The 23333-nt window shown below is 42.9% G+C and overlaps 1 protein-coding gene across 1 annotated transcript in view; it reads left to right on the top strand.

The window, feature by feature from the left end:
• The window catches only part of slc5a12 (solute carrier family 5 member 12), a 39704-nt gene that overhangs the window by 1132 nt on the left and 15239 nt on the right, over positions 1-23333 (top strand). Inside the window, exons 2-8 of the mRNA XM_079809019.1 lie at positions 378-443; positions 548-599; positions 5078-5145; positions 13546-13700; positions 13861-14001; positions 15072-15201; positions 23220-23308. Of these exons, the coding sequence (XP_079665145.1) occupies positions 378-443; positions 548-599; positions 5078-5145; positions 13546-13700; positions 13861-14001; positions 15072-15201; positions 23220-23308 (701 nt within the window). The remainder of the gene's footprint in view (positions 1-377; positions 444-547; positions 600-5077; positions 5146-13545; positions 13701-13860; positions 14002-15071; positions 15202-23219; positions 23309-23333) is intronic.

Raw genomic sequence — 23333 nt, 5'->3', positions numbered from 1 at the left:
GCAATTAATCTACATAAATCTTTTTTTTTTTTGCGTACTACACTGCAATAATATTTTAACTGGTTTTGATCAAGTCAAATATAATACATTATTTTTTATGGTGACTTTTATGGTACATTTTTACTTTTTTACAATGTATTAATATCACATGATCTCATTGTTACATAATATTAATATTATCATATTCAGAAATATAGCAAATATGTCTACTACAGGACAGAAATGAAGTACTGAGGTGTGATGTTAGCCAGATGTTACTAGGCTTTTGGAGGTCATGACCTTTAGTAATAAATCCCGTGTCCGCTTTAGTTATGCAAGTTAAGGCCCAGCGTGACACATATTTGTTCTGATTTGTATCTTGTGTGTTTTTCTCACAGTATTTGGAATTGCGTTTTGGTAAGCTTGTTCGTGTTTTAGCCACTCTAATTTATATCATTCAAACGGTGAGTGTGATTCAATCTCCATACGCTTAAAACGCATATTTTGTCGTTTGTTCTTTGGTTTTTGACAAATTGTTATGCTGATTGTTCTGTTTTTAACTCCTCAGATTCTGTACACTGGTGTGGTAGTTTATGCCCCTGCTTTAGCTCTGAATCAAGGTTAGTCATATACTGTCAACCCTTTGACATGAACCTGAGCGGGCTGTTAGAAAAACTATTTGAGATGCTTTAGGAGAATGATTTTGTGAATGGATGTCCCTTGTGAAAAAGAAGTGCACTGAATGTGCACTAATAGTGCACTTCACATCTTCAAAGTGTAGACAGTCTCAGATCAATGAGGCCTAGGAATCAATCAGTTTCAAAAAGAACCACAAAACCACATTTCAATCCTACCTGAAAAAAAACAAAACAAAACAAGTTGACAAAATAATTTTTTTTGTGCTTGTAAATAGCACAATGAGCAATTTACAAGCAATTTTAAAAGGACGGGAACATTAAAGTTGTCATTGGGTTTTCAACATAGCGTAAGGATTAAAAGTTTACCCCCAGGGCATCCAAGATGTAGGTGACTGTATCGTCAGTAGAACACACATGAAGATGTTTAACTGCAGTCTGTCAGTCGTATAATGCATGTGAATGGAAACAAAATCATTCATTTGGTCCGAACCAAGGGCAAACAATTATACATTGTAGCATTTTTCAGCTTTTTTGATTCCTTTGGTCCGAACCATTTGAAACGAACCAAAATGCAGTCACATGACAACATCCACATCACTCACTGGCCATGGCGTATTTCCTAAACGGCGACTGCGCGGGCTGGTTCACTGTAAAATCCAACAGTTGTTCTTACCAAGACTTTTTTAGTAAACTTTACTTAAAGGGTTAGTTCACCCAAAAATGAAAATTCTGTCATTAATTACTTACCCTCATGTCATTGGACACCCGTCAGACCTCCGTTCATCTTCGGAACACAAATGAAGATATTTTAGTTGAAATCTGATGGCTCTGAAAGTCCTCCATTGGCACAATGGCACGGTTCACTCTCAAGACCCTTAAAAGCTACTAAAGACGTCATTACAAAGTCTACAAAAACTTTATGAATCGGCGAGAATAGTTTTTGTGCGGAAAAAAACCCTAAATAATGACTTATATAGTGATGACGATTTCAAAACACGGCATCATGAAGCTTCGAAGCGTTATGAATCAGTGAGTCGAATGATGATTCGGATCGCGTGTCAAACCGCCAAACTGCTGAAATTTGACGATCCAAACTGCTGATCCGACTCACTGATTCATAACGCTTCAAAGCTTCATGATGCCAATGGAGGCCTTTCAGAGCCATCAGATTTCAACTAAAATATCTTCATTTGTGTTCTGAAGATGAACGGAGGTCTTACGGGTGTCGAACGACATGAGGGTAAGTAATTAATGACAGAATTTTCATTTTTGGGTGAACTAACCCTTTAATGTCCAATAATTTGTTGAACTTACTTAAAAAAATTAAGTAATCTGAACTATTTGCATGCTATGCCTTTGTTACTTAGAAAACTCAAGTAAACATTACTTGACTGGTTTGAGCACCATTTTGCCAAAGCAAAAAACACTTGGTTGGACACTTGGAACTTCATTTATATTATAGTAATTAACTTCCTATTAATGCAGCAATGCAACAAAAAATCATAGTTGTATGATTTCAAAAGAAGGGAAGTAATATATATATAAAATATTTGTCAATTAATGATATACAACATAACTATATTTAATGTCAAATAATGATCTTTTAACATTATTTTTGCTAATATTTATGGCATAACATTTTAATTGAGTTGATATAATCCCTCTATATTTGACACAATATAATTTGACCATGCTTGAGTGTGTCACACACAGACTTCAACATTCAGCATGCAAAACACAACAATGGTAACAAGTAATTTTTTTTTTTAATTTTTATTATTAAAACGACCTTTACTATTTTACTTGCTGTCATTATTCGGGTTATACTGACAAAAGACAAATAGTAAAATAAAGCTAAAAATAGTAAAACGAAGCAATTAATTTATTCATGCCACAATGCACTCTGGGAGTACACTTCCTCAGATCCCATATAGAATTAAACACTTAAACACTTAAACGGTTTAAGTAAGAACAGCTTAATGCAATTAAGTAATGCTTACTTAATTGTTTTTACAGTGCAGTACCTGTAGACTATTGATAAGTAATAAATAAGTGTTGAATGGAGTTCAGTTGTTGCTTTTTGTCTTCACTTATTTTTTTAAGTTCAGCTTACTTGAGAATTTTAAGGCAATCGGTTTCCTAATATTTTCCTAGTAATGTGAGCACTAATACCAAGTTAACATAACTAATAATTTTGAGTTAAGTATAATTCATTAACAAGTTTTCTGTACAAATTTTGTTAAGTTTTGCAGACAAATTTTTTTTACGCTGCTTTACTTGAAAATTTTAAGGCAATCGGTTTCCTCACTTTTTCTAAGTAAAGTCAACTTATTACGTTTTACAGTGTGGCCTTAATCTATTACATTGTTTGTATACACAATATGCAAACAATACATTTTTCTATAATGAAGCACGGATGCGGCTTGAAAACAACGCTCTAATGCACTGCAAACGGCGAGCGCGCATCGCTCGTCACTTCAAGCGAAGATCCCACTGTTCTTGTGAATTTTCGAAAGTTGGGACCTAATATGGTCATCAGACCAAATTTCTATGAAACCTCCGCACCTCCTCACTACTCCAAGTTTTTCCACGAGCTGCCATGCTAAAGTGCAAACTGTCAACAAACACTTCCTCATCCCATAATGCACAGCGCAGCTGACTACGGCAGGTGGTTTAGTTCAAAAATGATCCAGTGGTCCAGTGGGTTAAACCATGGAACTGATATGCAGAAGGTTGCTGGTTCGATCCCAGCGGTCACCACTAGTGTATCATTGAGCAAGGCACTTTACTCCATGTTGCTCCAGGGGGATTGTCCCTGTACGAAGGGCACTGTAAGTTGCTTTGGATAAAAGCGTCTGCCAAATGCATAAATGTACTTTTTGCAGTTGGGTATGTTAGAGGTCGGATCACGTTATCACCACAAACTAACCGCTCCAGAGATCTTCAAGGATGTCTCGGTACACTTGTTTGGTCCGCTTTTGGTGCACACCGAGTGCGATTGCTGCTTTCACACCTGACCAAACGGCTTTCCACCAAAGGGGAAAATTAACTGTAGTATGATTCAACTGAACTAAATGAGGCAGGTGTGAAACATGCACAGATAAATCCATATCAAACCCTGCGGCTGGTGATGACACATTGATGTCTTAAGACACGAAACGATTGGTTCAGAAACCCAACAGTATTTACATCATTTTTTACCTCTAACACACCACTATGTCCAACAGCCTTGAGCGCGCGATCACTTCCGGGCGTGAGGTCAATGTACAATGTAGATGATCTGACGGAAGCGCTGAAGTGATCTCTTGCGCGTATCTCTACCAAGCGGCACCTCCCGCAGTTTCTCTTGAAGCCAATACGGAAGTGACTTAAACTGCAATTCATCGACTGGCCACTAGAGACAGACTCCAGAAGGAGCAGAATCTCATTGAGCTCATGTTAAAATGCCCAAAACATGTTTACAGTCTGGGACAAATTGTGGTTTTGGTGTATACGGCTAATTTTGCCCTTCATGACGACTGTGAGGGGGGTGAATTTTTTTTATAACTCCTTCGTTTACATTATATAAAGCCTTAAAGTTCTGCATAATTAAGGGCGTGGCCACTTTGAGTGACAGGTGGATTGCCGTTTGTCTGCTATCTGTTAGTCATCGCGTCACGTCAGCTCCACCCATGTCCCAAGTTGCCCATTTTCTGTTATCCGGGAGTGACAGGCGATGATGTCCTGCCAAGATGGCGACAGCCAGCTCGACCCTACTTTACGCTTCAAAACTGCTCTTCAGAATCCTATGGGTGACGTCACGGACACTACGTCCATATTTTCTTACAGTCTATGATCTCTACGCCAGATTGTGTACATTGTCCTCACTCACTGGAAGTGATCGCGTGCTCAAGGCTGTTGGACATACCATTTTTTTTATGTGGACCACAAGCGAAATTTAGAAAAACAAATCTCCATAAAGAACAAAAGCAGACTAACATTTCTTATTCCCAATAAAGCAGGGTTCAGATATTTAATATAAATGTGCTTCAGACAGACTTTGCCATTTTGACCAGTTCATACAGTTTAATAAAGTGTGTAAAATGTATTCTGTCCATTACATTAGACTATCTGTATGTTCATTGTGCCTTATTATTTTAGTAGTTCTTAACTTTTTTGACTCAAGCCCCCCACCCTCCACACCCTTGTTCAAATCCTATGTAAGCTGATATACCACTAGTACTTCTGTTTTAATAAAACATTTATTTCAGTTTAATTTAGTTTTTTTGTTGATGTTCCTGTTGTTGCATTTTTATTAGATTATGTTAAGATGATCTTAACTTAATGTAAATCATTTCTCATTTGGTCCTGCCTCCTGGTTGAGAACCACTGATTTATATTAAAGTCAGCTCTACACATAAGAGTCATTCATGGAAAATATCAGGTATATAAACTCATACTTTTCATTCTTTTCCCATCAGTGACAGGATTTAATCTTTGGGGATCCATATTTGCCACTGGCATTGTCTGCACTTTTTACTGCACATTGGTGAGTGTTGAATTAAGATATGAAATGACTTGATTATGATTCTAGTTATGATTATGATTATGATCTATGATTATAATTGTGCTCGTGATGTGGACATGACTGTAACGGATATTGATTATGATAACGATTGAGTGTGATTGATATTGTATTGATTATTTTTATGATTTCTTTTGGTTATGATTGGTTGTGATTATGTTTTCACTTAGGACATTTCTATTTAATCCTGAAATGCAAGTAACCCATAACCCAACCTTATGTTGTTTAAAACTGCAAATGGCTGATTTAATGAACATTCTTATTAATACCTCTGCACTGTAAAGATGTACAGTTTGAAAAATTAAAAATTCAAGGCTCCTTGATGCATTCATAATTTTTAATTCTACCAACTATTCTCTTAATATGTAACTTTGTTTCGTCAGTTTAAATTAGTTTGTTCTCTAAGAAAAAAATGCCTCATTCATCCAATAATTTAATAAGCGCGTAGTTCCCTTTCTGTCGCTAATTTTGACATTGTGACACATTGAGACACTAGTACCCCTTTTCCACCAAGGCAGTGCTAGAGCTAGTTCAGAGCCAGTGCTAGTCCCAGTTCATAGTTGGTTCGACTGAGCCTTCTAAGAACCGGTTTGCTTTTCCACATGCTGAGAGCCACAACAGAGCCATGTCTTACGTCACTGTATATGCTCATCTTTCTCAGCAACGCTAGCGAGGCAGCGGCAGTGTTGCCAAGTTGGGCTACATCATCACTGTTGCCGCGGGCTGTTTTTCATGTCCGCGGGTTGAAGCGACCCCAATTATGTGATATTTAGCCCCGGGAATGCGAATTTTAGTAGGCAACCATGCCAAAAAAAAAACATATTTTACCCCCAAATGTGATTTTTACCGGGGAAGCCCCCCTGAAGCGCGATTGGGCTTGTTTTGAGTAGCAATAGGGCTTGGGCGCCGCGTTGCATTCTGGGACGTGGCGGCCATGTTGATGGCCTCGCAAATGTAAACATACAGCAAATCGAACGAGGAGAAGCAGAGTTGGGAGAAAGAAAAACTATGTTAAAATCGCGAAAAGGATGTGGAATTTACCGGGATACGTTAGATAGGGAAGCCAGGGACCGGTATATGGACAAAAGCGGAACTATTAACTGGTTGGATCCATATGAAATGTGCAGTTCACAAATGGATGGGTTCAAGAGCTGCAGATCATGAAGCCTATGTAACGTTAACCTTTTACCTTGAAGCATTCTGCACCGTTCTGTGTTCTCAGGTTGCACTACTTGCAAATAAACACTGAAAAACATCTGATTGTGTGGCACTTCTTGCTTTTGCACATTATACTGTTATTGCGTCTTGTATATGAGACATGTGCATTTAATTTAAGTATATTTATTGTGAAGATTGTGGGTATGGATGCAATAGACACTTATGGCTGTATTTAATGCACATTTATTTCAGCACAACACTAGGGCTCATGTTTATCAGAGCACAACATACAGACACAATCTTATCGAGGAATGTCATGTCTTCTTCCTTGCTTGTCAACACCATGTGAATCGGTGCTTTATCTGACAAAATAGTGTAGGCTACTTGTTGCGGACGGTTCCAATCACCCTTTACACGTGAATTCGGAGGTGGACATTTTTTCTTGTGCTCTCCACATCTCTTGCATCCAGCTGACAGCGTCCTTTTGTGAAAGCCGACGACTCTTTGTTACCTCGGATACTTGGTCTCCGTGGTTGCGCCTCCAAGCAGGAAAGCGGTGGAAAGTTAATCCATTTTCGACGCCAAATTAATCAAATTAAGACACACGACTGAGAGGGAGTACGTCTATAAACAGTGTGTAGTAGTCCGAGTAGCAGTAAAGGAAGCCATCAACATGGCCGCCACGCCAAGTAATGACGTCACAACGCCCAAACCCTATTGGGTGGGTTTTGTTGTGAAAACCAGGCAACCCTGGGCAGCGGGAAACACAAACACACCAGGCTTGTTCGAGATGCATCGGCGCTGCGCAGACCGATCCACGTATGATATTAAAAAAAACGCATGAGTGAATCAAAAGCATAAGGAGGCATAAGTATGACTCGTTGTCATACGGCGATCGGTCTGCACAGCACCGCTGCGAACAAGCCTTCCATCAACAATGCAAACGTTGCGTTACTATTGATTCACATGGCTTTACGATCCTACATCGGCATCAAAACACAACGAAAACACAGCGAATCCAACGCATTCATGCAGTTCGCCGTAATTTGTATAGACAGAGATTACAAACGAGCAGCAGCTGTTAGCTCCATTAGCTGCTATTTCAACAATGGCGGATCTCAAGTTTGTGTTCGTCTTGTTGACCCCGCCCCCAGCGCCTGACGGAATCGGTTCTTACTTCTAGCCCTGTTCAAGCCCAGCAATGTTTTGGTGCTACTTAAGAACCACTTTTCCTGGCTCGGAGCTGGAGCTTTGGGTGTGGAAACACAAAGAACCGATTTGAAACTAGGCTCTGGCTCCGATCTAGCTCTAGCTCTGCCTTGGTGGAAAAGGGGTATAGGGGTCACTCTTGGGAGCCCCAAACACCTCTGACATATTCATAAAAGGCCAATTAAATTTGCATGTGGAGTTTGCATGTCTGGCCATGCTCCCGAATATACGGGTAATAAAAGGCGGCCAGCGTGCACCCCACACTCTGCGAAGGCTGGCCTGTGTGGTCCGATCAAACAGACGAGCTACTGGAGCTCAAACTGCTCAAGAAGTTAATGCTGGTTCTGAAAGAAAGGGGTCAGAATACACAGAGCATCTCAGTTTGTTGTGTATGGGGCGGCATAGCCGCAGACCAGTCAGGGTGCCCATGCTGACCCCTGTCCACCGCCCAAAGTACCAACAGTGGCACGTGAGCATCAGAACTTGACCACGGAGCAATGGAAGAAGGTGGCCCGGTCTGATGAATCACGTTTTCTTTTACATCACGTGGATGGCCGGGTGCGTGTGAGTTTGCTTACCTGGGGAACACATGGCACCAGGTGCACTATAGGAAGAAGGCAAGCCGGCGGAGGCAGTGGTGCTTTGGGCAATGTTCTGCTGGGAAACCTTGGGTCCTGCCATCCATGTGGATGTTACTTTGACACGTACCACCTCCCATTGTTGCAGACCATGTACACCCTTTCATGGAAACGGTATTCCCTGGTGGCTGTGGCTCTTTCAGCAGATAATGCGCCGCCACAAAGCAAAAATGGTTCAGGAATGGTTTGAGGAGCACAACAACGAGTTTGAGGTGTTGACTTGGCCTCCAAATTCCCCAGATCTCAATCCAATCGATCATCTGTGGGATGTGCTGAACATACATGTCCGATCCATGGAGGCTCCACCTCGCAACTTACAGGACTTAAAGGATCTGCTGCTAACATCTTGGTGCCAGATACCACAGCACACCTTCAGGGATCTCGTGCAGTCCATGCCTCGACGGGTCAGGGCTGTTTTGACAGCAAAATGGGGACCAACACAATTTTAGGATGGTCATAATGTTATGCCTGATCGGTGTATAAGCTCAGACATAAACAGAAAAATATGGACGCTAAACAGTAAACACTGCAAAACAGCCTGCACAACTCTCTCCAGCGCTGGAAAGCTTTTCTAATATCAACGCGGGTCCTAAAGCCCTTCCCTGATCATAATCCTTAATTTTCCAGTGATATTCTTATGAGCTTACCCCACCTTTAAACCACCAATGAGTGTTTGTAATAATTTCCGATTGCGATTTAATATGGATTTTGCTCATGGATTTTGAAGGAGCGCCGAGATCACAGCTGACGCAAACCAGGAACAGGAGACACAGAGTCGCTCTGAATGCTATTTTATCTCTTCAGATGGCATAAATCGGTGAGAAATGAATAGAAATGGTATTCTGAATGATGAAACATTTTGCAAACGTGATAATAATTCAATATTTTTCCCTAAATGGGAAAAATGTTGCCCTATAAAAGCCCTAATTGACGCTGTCTAGTGCATTATTTGAACACAAATAAACCGGAGGAGGCGTGAGTGAATTCATACTTGTGTTGATATTCTATTAAAAATTTTAAATATTACAGATCGACTATTTTGCCCTCCTGACATAAAGTAAGAAATGAATGTCACTGAAACCTACTTTTATCATAAACAGTGTTCAAATATCGAAGCAGGAGTCTTTAATCTTTCTAATGATCCTGAGATTGTCCAGAGTGTGATGTTTTAACGTGCAGTGAATTTTGAACAATAATAATCAGGGGCCATCTGCGATCTTTGACCCTAAAGGGGTTAAACAAAAAAAACAGAAGAGGCCCTTCGGCTGGAGTGACCTTTTCCAAGAGGTGAGGAGTTCCCCATATGGAGGTCATGATACCTGAGGTCATTTACCCTGGGCGTTGGGAGGTTAAGAGTTAGCGCAGCTGCACTTGCTGTTGGCATGCGAAGGCTTAGCCATATCTTGTGACACAGCTCAGTAGTTGTGTCTTTTAGAATGGGGAACCCCAGTGACACAGCGTTGAAGTGTGTGATAGAAAGGGAACGTCTTGGTTACTAGTATCCCACCATCAGTGAACGGAGGTTCCCTTATAACAGCCCTCAAAATGGCCGACTCCCTGATCAGTGCCCTGACTACTGAACTAGGGAGCTGACTGAGACGCACCCCCAGGAACAGGATTGGGCACCCCTGTTATCAGTAACTACATAATTTATTCATGCTGCAATCCATGCTGGGAACTCATGAACCCTTAACATTTCAGGTAGTTCAGGTTGACTAGTTGGGACAACATTTGTGGGAATTCTGTTAATCTAACATGGGTTTTTATGTAGTTTGAGGAAGTTCACATTTCTTAATATATATGTCAAGTCACCTTCATTTCTATGGTGCTTTTTACAATATACACTCACCTAAAGGATTATTAGGAACACCATACTAATACTGTGTTTGACCCCCTTTCGCCTTCAGAACTGCCTTAATTCTACGTGGCATTGATTCAACAAGGTGCTGAAAGCATTCTTTAGAAATGTTGGCCCATATTGATAGGAGAGCATCTTGCAGTTGATGGAGATTTGTGGGATGCACATCCAGGGCACGAAGCTCCCGTTCCACCACATCCCAAAGATGCTCTATTGGGTTGAGATCTGGTGACTGTGGGGGCCATTTAAGTACAGTGAACTCATTGTCATGTTCAAGAAACCAATTTTAAATGATTCGAGCTTTGTGACGGTGCATTATCCTGCTGGAAGTAGCCATCAGAGGATGGGCACATGGTGGTCATAAAGGGATGGACATGGTCAGAAACAATGCTCAGGTAGGCCGTGGCATTTAAACGATGCCCAATTGGCAATAAGGGGCCTAAAGTGTGCCAAGAAAACATCCCCCACACCATTACACCACCACCACCAGCCTGCACACTGGTAACAAAGCATGATGGATCCATGTTCTCATTCTGTTTACGCCAAAATTCTGACTCTACCATCTGAATGTCTCAACAGAAATCGAGACTCATCAGACCAGGCAACATTTTTCCAGTCTTCAATTGTCCAATTTTGGTGAACTCGTACAAATTGTAGCCTCTTTTTCCTATTTGTAGTGGAGATGAGTGGTACCCAGTGGGGTCTTCTGTTGTTGTAGCCCATCCGCCTCAAGGTTGTGTGTGTTGTGTCTTCACAAATGCTTTGCTGCATACCTCGGTTGTAACGAGTGGTTATTTCAGTCAAAGTTGCTCTTCTATCAGCTTGAATCAGTCGGCATTTTTGCCCACAGGACTGCCGCATACTGGATGTTTTTCCCTTTTCACACCATTCTTTGTAAACCCTAGAAATGGTTGTGCGTGAAAATCCCAGTAACTGAGCAGATTGTGAAATACTCAGACCGGCCCGTCTGGCACCAACAACCATGCCACACTCAAAATTTCTTAAATCACCTTTCTTTCCCATTCTGACATTCAGTTTGGAGTTCAGGAGATTGTCTTGACCAGGACCACACCCCTAAATGCATTGAAGCAACTGCCATGTGATTGGTTGATTAGATAATTGCATTAATGAGAAATTGAACAGGTGTTCCTAATAATCCTTTAGGTGAGTGTATATCATTTCAAAGCAGCTTTACAGTGATAATAGGAACTTAATGGAAATGATTGTTTTGGCTGTTCATCAGCTCTAGAAAAAAGTTATTGTCCAGCTTAAGTAAGTTTTCGATTGTCTCATTTCTTTTGTAAAAAATCATTAGTTATTTACTTTGGGGCCACTTACACGACACCAATTTCAACTAAAAGGCCATTCATTTGCATGGCAACAGCGCCCGGCGGCCAGAGAACGCAAACCTTGAAACGGGTTTTGAAATAGTTTTGAAACGATACCGTTATCATCTTCTTGTAAACTTCAAAACTTTATACACGTAACTATTAACTACTATGTACTGTATGTGCACAGGTGCGTAGTTTTTCTTTACAAAATGGCCGCCAAATACTCACATGTTATAAATGCTTAATAAATGTATTTATTCACACTTATTTAACTCAATACCTGATTCCTGATTTATTTTACGATGCAGCAAAAATAGTGAGACTGAAGGGGGTTGTATTTGTGGTTTTCTCATTAATATCTCATGACTGCCAGTTTTCTTAAAATGTTCTTTTCCAGAAAATACTGTCTTACCCGTGATATTCCACAAAAAACTCATGATGCCTATCCACAGCAGTGTATACAAAAACTGATTTCTTGTTTATCAAGATGAAATTATCAAACTTTATTTTGGAAAAAAAACAACATAAGAGCACAACGATAACTTGATGAGATATTAATAATGAATATTTTATTTCCAATTTTAGCTAATAGTGAATCTTAATGTAGGGTGGACACTTGTGAACCATTTATTAATGATTTACAAACATTTATAACCTGTGAAAGTGAACCTTAATGTAAAGTGGAAACCTGAGAACCTGTACTGAACTTCAGGAATCAGGTATTGAGTTAAATAAGTGTGAATAAATACATTTATTAAGCATTTATAACATGTGAGTTAAAAATGGCTCACTATTTGGCAGGCATTGCGTTAAAGTCACTCTTTTTATTCATGCAGTTATAACTGCTTATCAACTGAGTTATTAGTCATTAACAATCACCTTTATAAACCCTTTACAAAGGGAACCCTAATGTAAAGTGTTATCTTTTGTGGATTTCCGCCTGGATTTGGCCGACCCAAATTGAAAAGCTTCCCATACACACATACAGTGGACACAATTTTGGTGTAATTTTACAGGAAACCCTTTGAGTTTCAGAAACCACTGCTAAAAGTGATAAACATGTAAGTATATGTTGTCTGAGCTGCATTAACCCCCCACCCCCCAAAAAAGACGCTTTTTTATTTTTTGGTTATAAATTCATTTTTTGAAAGTGTGTAACTCAGGCCCTGTGTGCTCTAGCACCCTGCAGACAGTTTTGGATGATTCCACTAGATGGCAGCAAATACTGGAAAACAATCTGTTTTTAATGTAATTTTTTAATGTAATTTCCGCCTACCCAAATCTCTCCAATATACAAGTCTCCCCATTTACAGTCGTATAAATGCAATATCCCAGTGTCACAAAACAATTTTTTCCAGTGTTTGCTGACATATGCTGGAAACAGCCCAAACTGTCTGCAGGGTGCTAGAGCACACAGGGCCTGAGATACACACTTTCAAAAATGAATTTATAACCAAAGAAATCAAAAAGTGCCTCTTTTTTTTGGGTTTATTACAGCTCCGACAACATATACTTACATGTTTATCACTTTTAGCAGTGGTTTATGAAACCGAAATACACCGAAATTGTGTATTTAGAGACCACTGTGTGTGTGTGTATGGGAAGCTTTTCAAATTGGGTCGGCCAAATCCAGGCGGAAATGGTCAAAGAGTAATTTAGTGTAAATAAGTTACTTTGTGTAAAACAAATGCCAAAGTGATGCATGTCTCCAGAAAGTAGAGAAGCTTTCATATGAGGTCAGAGCTCCTCCACAGACATTTAACATTTAAAGCATATACTTGATGATGTCATTACGGACCCTTATTAGGGTACTTGGCGTTTAAGAGGTTAAATTGTGTGTGTGTGTGTGCGCGCGCGCTTGGTTATGGTAAGGACAAAATTATTAACCGACATGACTATTGTCTATACAATTAAATGTATACATGCTAAAAATGAAAAGTATCAATTCATACACTTCACAAATCACCATCATACCTAGAAATGATCGCCTGTTTCTTGAGAAAACATGCACTGTGTGAACTAACTTGTGAAATGTTTGACTGGTGAAATATTACTGTATGTTTAAACCTGGGAGAGATGTTTAAAGTGTTGTGAATGGGGCATTCAGATGGACTCAGTGGCTGGTGATCAGACAGAAACAGGAGAAACAGTGCCCGTGTGTGTTCTTTAGGGTGGACTGAAGGCTGTGGTCTGGACAGATGCCTTCCAGATGGTGGTGATGGTGGTCGGGTTCCTCACTGTTCTGATCCAGGGTGCGAATAGAGCGGGGGGGATTGGGTCTGTTTGGAGCACGGCTCAGACAGGAGGCAGATTGCATGTCTTTGAGTATGTATGTGTTCAGACATACAGAACACACTTTATTTCATCTCATTTTTAGAGTAATTCTTGATTTATGATTTACACATTTTTTAGCAGCACTAATGAGCAAATTTGAATAGTGACACTTTGCAACCGGTTAAAATACTTTTGTGCACATTCTTTCCAGCTTTGATGTCGATCCTCTGAGGCGCCACACGTTCTGGACCCTTACTGTAGGAGGCACCTTCACATGGTTGGGTATCTATGGGGTAAACCAGTCAACCATCCAGAGATGCATCTCTTGCAAAACAGAAAGCCATGCACGCTGGTGAGCTCCCATTACATGTAATTTTTCCTAATATTCCCACAATCTGGCCATGAATTTTGATCAAAAAAAGACTTGATTACCATTCAATTATTTAAATGAAACATTTATTTATTTATACAAATACGTTTTTTGGGCCATTTTGCATATCATTGTGTCTGTATTTATTAACAGTGGTGAAAAGTACTTTAGTGTTTGTAACAGGTTTGACTCTAAAACTATGAGAAAATAAAAAAAGCCATACATCTAAACAATTTGTGCTCCAAATTTGAGGTTGATATCTCAAAAAATGAGCTTTCAGTAAAGCCGCTGTCCTGCAGAGTTTAGCTCCATCCACAAATAAACAAACCTGAACCAGCTAATCAAGGTCTTACACGGTCCTAGTTAGACACTGATTAGCTGGTTCAGGTGTGTTTAATTGGGGTTGGAGTTAAACTCTGCAGGACAGCGGCCCTCGAGGACCGAATTTGACCCTATTTTCTATTATATAGATCTTATTGTGAACAATTCATCTGCCCATATATTGAATAAAAAATAGTTTTGAACTTGTAATGTTTCATCAAAATATTATAACTGTACCTTTCAATGAAATTGACAGACTTCTCTCTGGTGACATATGCAGGACTTATCCAATCATTTAGTCCGCTTAAACCCGCCTCTTTAAGCTTACGCTCTTCTGCCTCAAGTTTTTAGTGCCAATCAACATCCAATCAAAAACAAAAGCATAGATGTCCCCACCCTACATTTGTTTATTTTTTCTGATAATCTGTTACACTTAGTTTCACGTCACAACACGGACGAAAAGATCCGTCTCATCGCAACTTTACATTTAGAAACTTTTTTTCACTCAAGTATGTTTTTGCTAGATATTTTGAGTTTTAAACAAGGTAAAAAAAAAAAAAAACTATACATTACCCATACTTTAACTTAAATTCCTCTTTTTAAACATTAAACTTTTTTAAACTACTTTTTACATTTCTGATTTTATGAACAAAAAAAAAAGATTCTTATGTTGGAGCTTTTCATTTATATGTACAGTTTGGTTAATTAAAAGGTCTTTTTTTCCCCCTTAGGGCTCTGTATCTGAATCTGATGGGTTTGTGGATAATTTTGTTCTGTGCTGTGATATCTGGTCTAATGATGTACGCTTTCTACTCCCACTGTGACCCCTGGTCAGCTGGATTGGTCTCTGCACCAGACCAGGTGATGATTTCTATAGATTTATTTGACAGCCCTCTATAATATTATCAACTGAATTAAACATTACAACATACACATGTCAATGGTTTAACTTTCATTTTTACACTTTTCATTAAAAAAAATAAAAAAAAGTGTTCATCGGAGTGGTCCAAGACCTCAGGACTTGTTGCACTTGAACCATGAGTACACACAAACATTGCCTGGAATCGAAGAGTTTGTGGTTTCAATAGAAAGAGTAACAAATCCTTCCCTCGTGGGTCAATTTGACCCCTTTAGGAATAAATGGAATGCCTCAGTAAATGCTTAATTAAAACTAAAAACGCTAAAACTCCACCAAAAATGATTTTGTAATGTCTACATGTGTCACACGTAGCTGCAAATAAGTTGAAACAGGATCTAAATGCAGGAGTTCTCATGATTCAATAAAATATAACTAGGAAACAAGGAACAGAACAACGACTTAAACAAAGTCTGCAACAATAACAAACAACTTATTCCATCACGGGACTCTGGACGTGGACCGGAGTCCTCTCTGGACGGGGACTGGAGTCCTCTCTGGACTCTGGACGTGGACCGGGGTCCTTTCTGGACGGGGACTGGAGTCCTCTCTGGACTCTGGACGTGGACCGGAGTCCTCTCTGGACAGGGACTGGAGTCCTCTCTGGACAGGGACTGGAGTCCTCTCTGGACTCTGGACGTGGACCGGAGTCCTCTCTGGACGGGGACTGGAGTCCTCTCTGGACTCTGGACGTGGACCGGACTCCTCTCTGGACGGGGACTGGAGTCCTCTCTGGACTCTGGACGTGGACCGGAGTCCTCTCTGGACGGAGACTGGAGTCCTCTCTGGACAGGGACTGGAGTCCTGTCTGGACTCTGGACGTGGACCAGAGTCCTCTCTGGATGGGGACTGGAGTCCTCTCTGGTGTCTGGACGGGGACTGGAGTCCTCTCTGGTGTCTGGACATGGACTGGAGTCCTCTCTGGTGTCTGGACGGGGACCGGAGTCCTCTCTGGACGGGGACTGGAGTCCTCTCTGGTGTCTGGACAGGGACCGGAGTCCTCTTTGGACGGGCACTGGAGTCCTCTCTAGTGTCTGGATGGGGACTGGAGTCCTCTCTGGACGGGGACTGGAGTCCTCTCTGGACGCTGGTCTGGGGCTGGAGCCCTTTCTGGACGCTGGTCTGGGGCTGGTTCTGTCCCGAAATCAATGAGCCAGTCCTCGTTTGCTGGCTCAGGCTCTGGGTTTGGAGCGGTGCTGGCGAGATCCTCTTCTCCGAGGCAGACGGTGAATGACGAGTTACAGCTCGTCAGCACCCACTCCACAAAGGCTTAATTAAAACTAAAAATGCTAAAACACAAAAAAGAGTTTGTAATGTCTACATGTGTCACACGTAGTTGCAAATAAGTTGAAACAGGATCTAATTGCAGGAGTTCTCACGATTCAATAAAATATAACTAGGAAACAAGGAACAGAACAATGACGTAAACAAAGTCTGCAACAATAACAGACAACTTATTCCATCACGGGACTCTGGACATGGACTGGAGTCCTCTCTGGACGGGGACCGGAGTCCTCTCTGGACAGGGACTGGAGTCCTCTCTGGACGGGGACCAGAGTCCTCTCTGGACGGGGACTGGAGTCCTCTCTGGACTCTGGACGTGGACCGGAGTCCTCTCTGGACGGGGACCGAAGTCCTCTCTGGACAGGGACTGGAGTCCTCTCTGGACTCTGGATGTGGACCGGAGTCCTTTCTGGTGTCTGGACGGGGACTGGAGTCCTCTCTGGTGTCTGGACGGGGAATGGAGTCCTCTCTGGTGTCTGGACGGGGACTGGAGTCCTCTCTGGACGCTGGTCTGGGGCTGGTTCTGTCCCAAAATCAATGAGCCAGTCCTCATTTGCTGGCTCAGGCTCTGGGTCTGGAGCGGTGCTGGCGAGATCCTCTTCTCCGAGGCAGACGGTGAATGGCGAGTTACAGCTCGCCAGCACCCACTCCACAAAGGCAAAATTTGCCTGCGGACCTCCTCCGGACATCTGCACTCTGCATGTGGCGTTCAAGCTCACCTGGCAGAAGAGTTATATAGGCAGTCTCTAGAAAGGTCTGCGTGTGGTCCTCTAATGTCCGTTTCCCCTGTTCCAAACATAAAAGACGAACAGCAGGGATGTCCATAACGAGGGAAAAGGTCAAAAAACAAAACAAAACAAGAGCAGGAGAAACGCTGCCAAACTTTACAATCTGGGTCCAGTCATCTGTCACGATTGTGGGTAGGAACAGGCAGGAAACTCAGGCGATGCAATCAAAACTCGTTTTAATCAGAACTAAATCAACTCAAGGCAGTCAGACAGGAAAAAGCACAACTTTGTATAACGGTGACCGGACAAAGAGTGAGTGAACAAGAGAGACTTAAAGCTACACTGTGTGATATTTTCCCCCATCTAGCGGTTAAAAGGTATATGACCATCCAGTGAATATTAGTTTCTCTTCCTCTCAATTCCGATTTCGTTTTAACTCATACGGTGGCCAATTTAGTCCAAGATTAACATGGCTTCCAGTTCGACCTCGTCCACATTCATCATGGTGCCATCGAGTGTTAAAACGCGAAAGGCGAAGCTTGAATTTATGGGTATGTCCCTCTTTGGCTAATGTACTTTCAAGATGGAGGGGCAACATGGCGACCCGCATTCGAACCCCTTACCCGTATGTATTTTCAATGGCATATTATAAACTTACGAGAATACTTTATTACTTGAAAGAAGTAAATATACATTAATGAGCACATATATTTTTGAAAGAACTAAGTGTTTTTAGCTAAGAATAAACTAAAAAAGTTACACAGTGTAGCTTTAAATGGCAAACTGAAACGAGATAATGAACTAGACACAGCTGGGACAAATTAACTAATGAGGGTAACTATGGAAACAGACAAGTGGCGGGAAAACTAAGACAAAGAAACATGAGACAAATCAAAACACACACAGAGAAGAACTAAAAAACAGACTGACACCGACATTATATGGTGATCCAAACAGCAATAGCAAAAGATCTAGAAATTGCCCCAGCGACAAACTGTGATCTTTTGGTTGAATCACCTCCAGTAGAAATTAGAAATCGTGTTTGCGGGGGCGGCGGTACGAGCAAAAAGGGCACTTTCACTTTCACGAATAAACCTCTGTGCACACCACTGCTGAAGAGATGAACTCAAGATCCGACTTTAGGACCCAGCGGAACAGCTCATTTGCTCCATATAGAGCTATAAGGCCATCTAGCCGTGAAATATCATGTTATAATAATTTTTTTTCCACAAGAGGGTGGCAGAGAAACGTCTCCGGTTACGTATGTAACCTAGGTTCCCTGAGAACAGGGAACGAGACGCTGCGTCAGCTTGACGCTACGGGGAACGCCTCCAGCGTGACAGGCGTCTGAACTACTATCGAATCACATCAGTCCTACTGACCGGCGACAGCCGATGATGTCATCAGGGTGCGACCAGGAAGTATATAAGGGCGCCTCTGCCAACATGACACCGCCCTTCGTCTTCAGGGACTGTCCGGCAGGCAAACCCTGAGGCATGGCAAAGTGACGCAGCGTCTCGTTCCCTGTTCTCAGGGAACCTAGGTTACATACGTAACCGGAGACGTTCCCTTTCGAAAGGGAACTCGCGCTGCGTCAGCTTGACGCTACGGGGAACGAAATACCAACGCCGCCATGCCGAGGGGAGTGCATGCCTACTGGCAGTGACAACTGTCAGAACAAGCAAATTCAATTGAAATGCCTGAGCCACCCCCCCTCTGGTCACAGAGGCTGTCAGTGACAGCATTCCCTTCGGTCATAGCCCAAGCTATAAGCCTGAGTAGGAAGCTTCGAACACTTAGAGAAGTTCTACACAGGCCGCTCAAAGGCCTGGATCCAACCCATTCAAAGGAAGGGGGTTCCTTTAAGGGAATGTGGCTAGGGGGCCCTAGGGCGCCCCAGCCAGCCACTACCGCCACCAAGGAGGCCTAGCTTGGTGCCTTTTTTAACGGGCGCTTCAGCCGGGCCATCCCTGTCTGTTCGATAACAGTCCCAGGGACTGCAGAATGGCAGTGGCCTCCTCGGACCGGATCTCAGAGACGGGAATCCCGGAGAGCAGCACTCAGCATAGCGCTTTCTACCCTTGCCAGCGAGAGGAGTAATCTGCTCAATCCTAGGATCTACTGAGCTATTATCAGATAGAAACACTCAGGAGGCCAGACTGGCCTAAAAACTGATCCAATTGGGAGGCCACCCTAGGGGCCTACGACCACCCGATCAGGCCCAGGCAGCTTCGGCTCACATATGACCCTTCCGAAAGGAGGGGAGCTTAAAGGGGGCTGCCCGGTAGGTAAACCAGGTTGCAGGCTGAAATCCCCTCCTTGGGGACCAAGTAGCAGAAGCGACACCAGTCGCGCTAGGGAGAGACCTTACTCAGATGCTGCCGGGTTAGGAGCCGGATCACTGATAGCAGGTCACCACTAGCTGTCAGCGTCATGCCAGTTAACCGTCCTCGTACTGAGAACCAAAGACCCGTTAGGGAGGCCTAGTGAGGCCCATTGTATGATGGAAATATATGCCAGAGAAGCCTGAGAAGCCATGCTCAGGAACTCGCTTAGAGGGAGGCCTGGTGAGGCCTACTACCTGATAGCAGTTGAAGCCGACTGTCAAAGTAGCTGGAAAATGGAAACTCGTTTTCTCAGGGAGGCCTAGTGAAGGCCTACTACCTGAAGGTCAAGCTACACCAGCTAGCCGAGTATCCTGACTCGGGAACTCGCCCTCAGGGAGGCCTAGTGAGGCCTACTACCTGATAGCAAGCTTTAGGGAGGCCTGGAGGGGCCTACTACCTAATAGCAGGCCTGCAGGGAGGCCCAGTGCGGCCTGCTACTTGCTAACGACTCGTGCTAGCTGTTTCTCAGGTGACTGGAGCCCAGGAACATGCCCTTAGGGAGGCCCGGTGAGGCCTACTACCTTACGACCAGTCTTCAGGGAGGCCTAGTGCGGCCTACTACCCAGCAACAGCCTAGCAGCTCCTGTGCTAGCTGACACGGCGACTGGCAAACAGGAGCCCTCCTTCAGTGAGGCCTGTTGAGGCCTACTACCTGCCAACAGTTCATCACAACCTGCCAAGTGACTGAACCCAAGAATGCGTCCTCAAGGGAGGCCTGGTGAGGCCTGCTACCTCATGCCGAGTCTTCAGGGAGGCCTGGTGCGGCCTACCACCCATCAACAGCTTAGCAGCCCATGCTAGCTGACACAGCGACTGGCAAATGGGAACCTGCTTTCAGGGAGGCCTAATGGGGCCTACCACCTCACAGCAGGCCTGCAGGGACGGCTTCCTGGTGACAGGAGTGAAAAACTGTGATGTTATCAGTCAGCCTTGGGCTGACAGTAGCTTCTCTGCTGGCTGACAAAAATTAACATCCAACTGCTAACTAGGGTCATAGTTGGGAAAATCTGCTACTTGAAAGCCGACATCGTTGGGGGGCAATAAATACCGCAATACACAAGGGGCCGAACTTTGCAGAGGCCTACCAAGGCTGACTACCTGTTTTCCAGGTTGCAGCTAGTAAATTGCCAACCTCCCCAAACGTCGGGACTCACTCGCAAGGAGGCCTAACTCTGAGGCATACCATCTGACCTGGAGTCTACTGCCAAGACTGGGTGACCCATCCCGGAGGCCTCCAATTCCTTCTGGAGCCAACTGTATAATGGTGCAGTCTTATCGGCAGCGCCTAAAAACAATGGAACCCAATCACATTGTCCATAGCAGGGTACTCGGCAAACCAAACGCCTTGTACCCCCTAAGCGGGGGGAGTACCACATACGCCACCCACCTCATGAAGGTCCTAGCTGTAATAGCGGCCTATCATACCGTGTGAGGGCGTCAGCCATGGCAATGCTCTGGCTACAAGGGAGCTCACGACCAAACCTACATAAACCAAAAGGTTGTGAAGTGCTGCTCAACCCGAGCCATGGGTGAGGCAGAATGATACAGAGCTGGGTGTGGAGGTACTCAAATCTACCCTGCCTTGTCAGGGGAGTACGACCAACTTGCCAGGGCATATACAAGAAAGGCCAGCGCCTGCCAAAAAACTGGCGGCCTCTAAAACTAGCTCTGGAGGGCCGGGCTGAGCTATGCATACGGAATGTTCGTACTTGCATGAAAAACACCTTAACCCTGCCCCACGACTACTGGCTAAGTCGCTATCAATTCTGCACAGCACCAACCTGCATTACTAGCAAAGGCCCCAGAACGCAGGTAAGGGGGTGGGCCTTGGCCGGACTACTCTGCATAAGAGGAGGCTACATTAGGGACAAATAATAAAGCTAAGTTCAAAAAATGGAACAGCTACCCGGAGCACGACCGCTTCTTGGCGCGCGACTCCGTAATCCCTAGAAAGCCTAGGCCAATCTAGATCTATACCCGAGGTCCCAAAAAGGGCCACTACTTTTGCACCAAGCAAAAGGGGCACTCGGGTAGAAGTGCCAGTCGTTAAATAGATCTGGTTCTAGATCTAACTGTAGTTCTAGCATAGTCTGATCCTGCATTATCCAGAAATTTACACTGAGAGAAGATACAGACCGGCTTACCCTGAGGCGGCAACCAGTTAGCAGCTTAATACTAGGAGAAAAATGCCTAGCCTTCCCTCAACAAAACCCCCCTTTTTTTTTTTTTTTTTTTTCACCCGCTACACACCCGCAGGAATGAGCGGCATTCCCAGCGTTAATTCTAGCGCATCTTAGCTTTTTAGGTCTGGGAATAAAAAGGGGCTGTACAGCTCTCACAGCGTGTACCATATATAGTGTTTGCTGGCTTCCACTAGCATTACTAGCTCACTTATACCGAGCTTAAGCAACTGGTAAATAATATTTTATCGTTATTATTGTCAAGACGTCAACTTGTCAAGTTATTTGAATACGATACGCCCACTTATTGCGCTCCAAGACGCCAGTGAAAACTAGAAAACATCATGGCGACGAGACGCTGTGTTCTGAAGTGCGACTCAAAAGCAAACTTTTTTCATCTGCCCAAGGATGAGCATTTGAAGACTAAGTGGCTTGAAGACAAACCATACACCGATTGTGTGTTTATTAGTCTTCAAATGTCTCTATTTGCATGTTTCGCAATCTCAGGAAGCTTTTATTATGGACTTCTATTATGGCACATGGTTCTTCTTCGTCTGTCTGTATCATATATGGACTACATGTGCACAGAGCGCCCTCTGGCTGCCAGGATGAATTGAAAACAACACATAAGAAACTCAATCGCTCATGATTAGGCTACATCTGCGCATTTTGAGGAAGTATTGAATAAAAAATACTCCTCTGTTTAGAAATTTGACACAGACATATGAGAATCTATCAATATTTCTCCTCATATGCACACTTTTGAACTAAAAGCCCTGAGGGATGTTGATTTGTCGCGAGTCTCATATTAACAAATTACTGTCACTATAAGACTTTGAGAATAAAACAGAGGTAAAAAATGGAAGCTTGACTCTTAGATCTTTTAAATTATGTATAGATTGACATGGTAATTACTTACATCTGACAGTCATTTGAGCTAATTTAAACAAATAAAGCTTGAGGACGAATGCGCCCTCAATCCAGTTAAGAGGTTAAACCGAAAACCATTTATGGTGATGGACGTTCCGTTTCCGAAAATATCTGCACAGACTATACCAATCACAACTGACTGGGTCATCGGACCAATCACCGCAGATTAGCGTCACGTAAAGGCGGGGTTTTGAAAATCGAATCACTAAAGGAATCATTTGAGAATCGCTGTCAAAACAGGTAAAATAAATGCATATTATAAGAAAACTAAAGTCTTTTTTGTCATTGCATGAATGCAAAAATGTTGTTGGGAACTTCTAAAACAATATTTGGAACATTTTAAATGCCATAATAGGTGCTCTTTAACAGTTTTATCAGTGGCACTCACTAAATTAAGTATCGCTATATTACTCTTGCTCATACCGTTAACTTTACCATATCAATTTCTTCTCAGCTCATGCCATATTTTGTGATGGAAATTCTGGGAGCGTTTCCAGGACTGCCAGGGTTATTTGTCGCATGTGCGTTCAGTGGAACTCTGAGGTAATGTTGAGTCCTTTTGACCCTC

Source organism: Gobio gobio (assembly GCF_949357685.1).
Source record: "Gobio gobio genome assembly, chromosome: 25".
Taxonomy (NCBI): domain Eukaryota; kingdom Metazoa; phylum Chordata; class Actinopteri; order Cypriniformes; family Gobionidae; genus Gobio; species Gobio gobio.
Note: the sequence above shows the minus strand (reverse complement) of the source record. Positions and strands in the feature narration are given on the sequence as shown.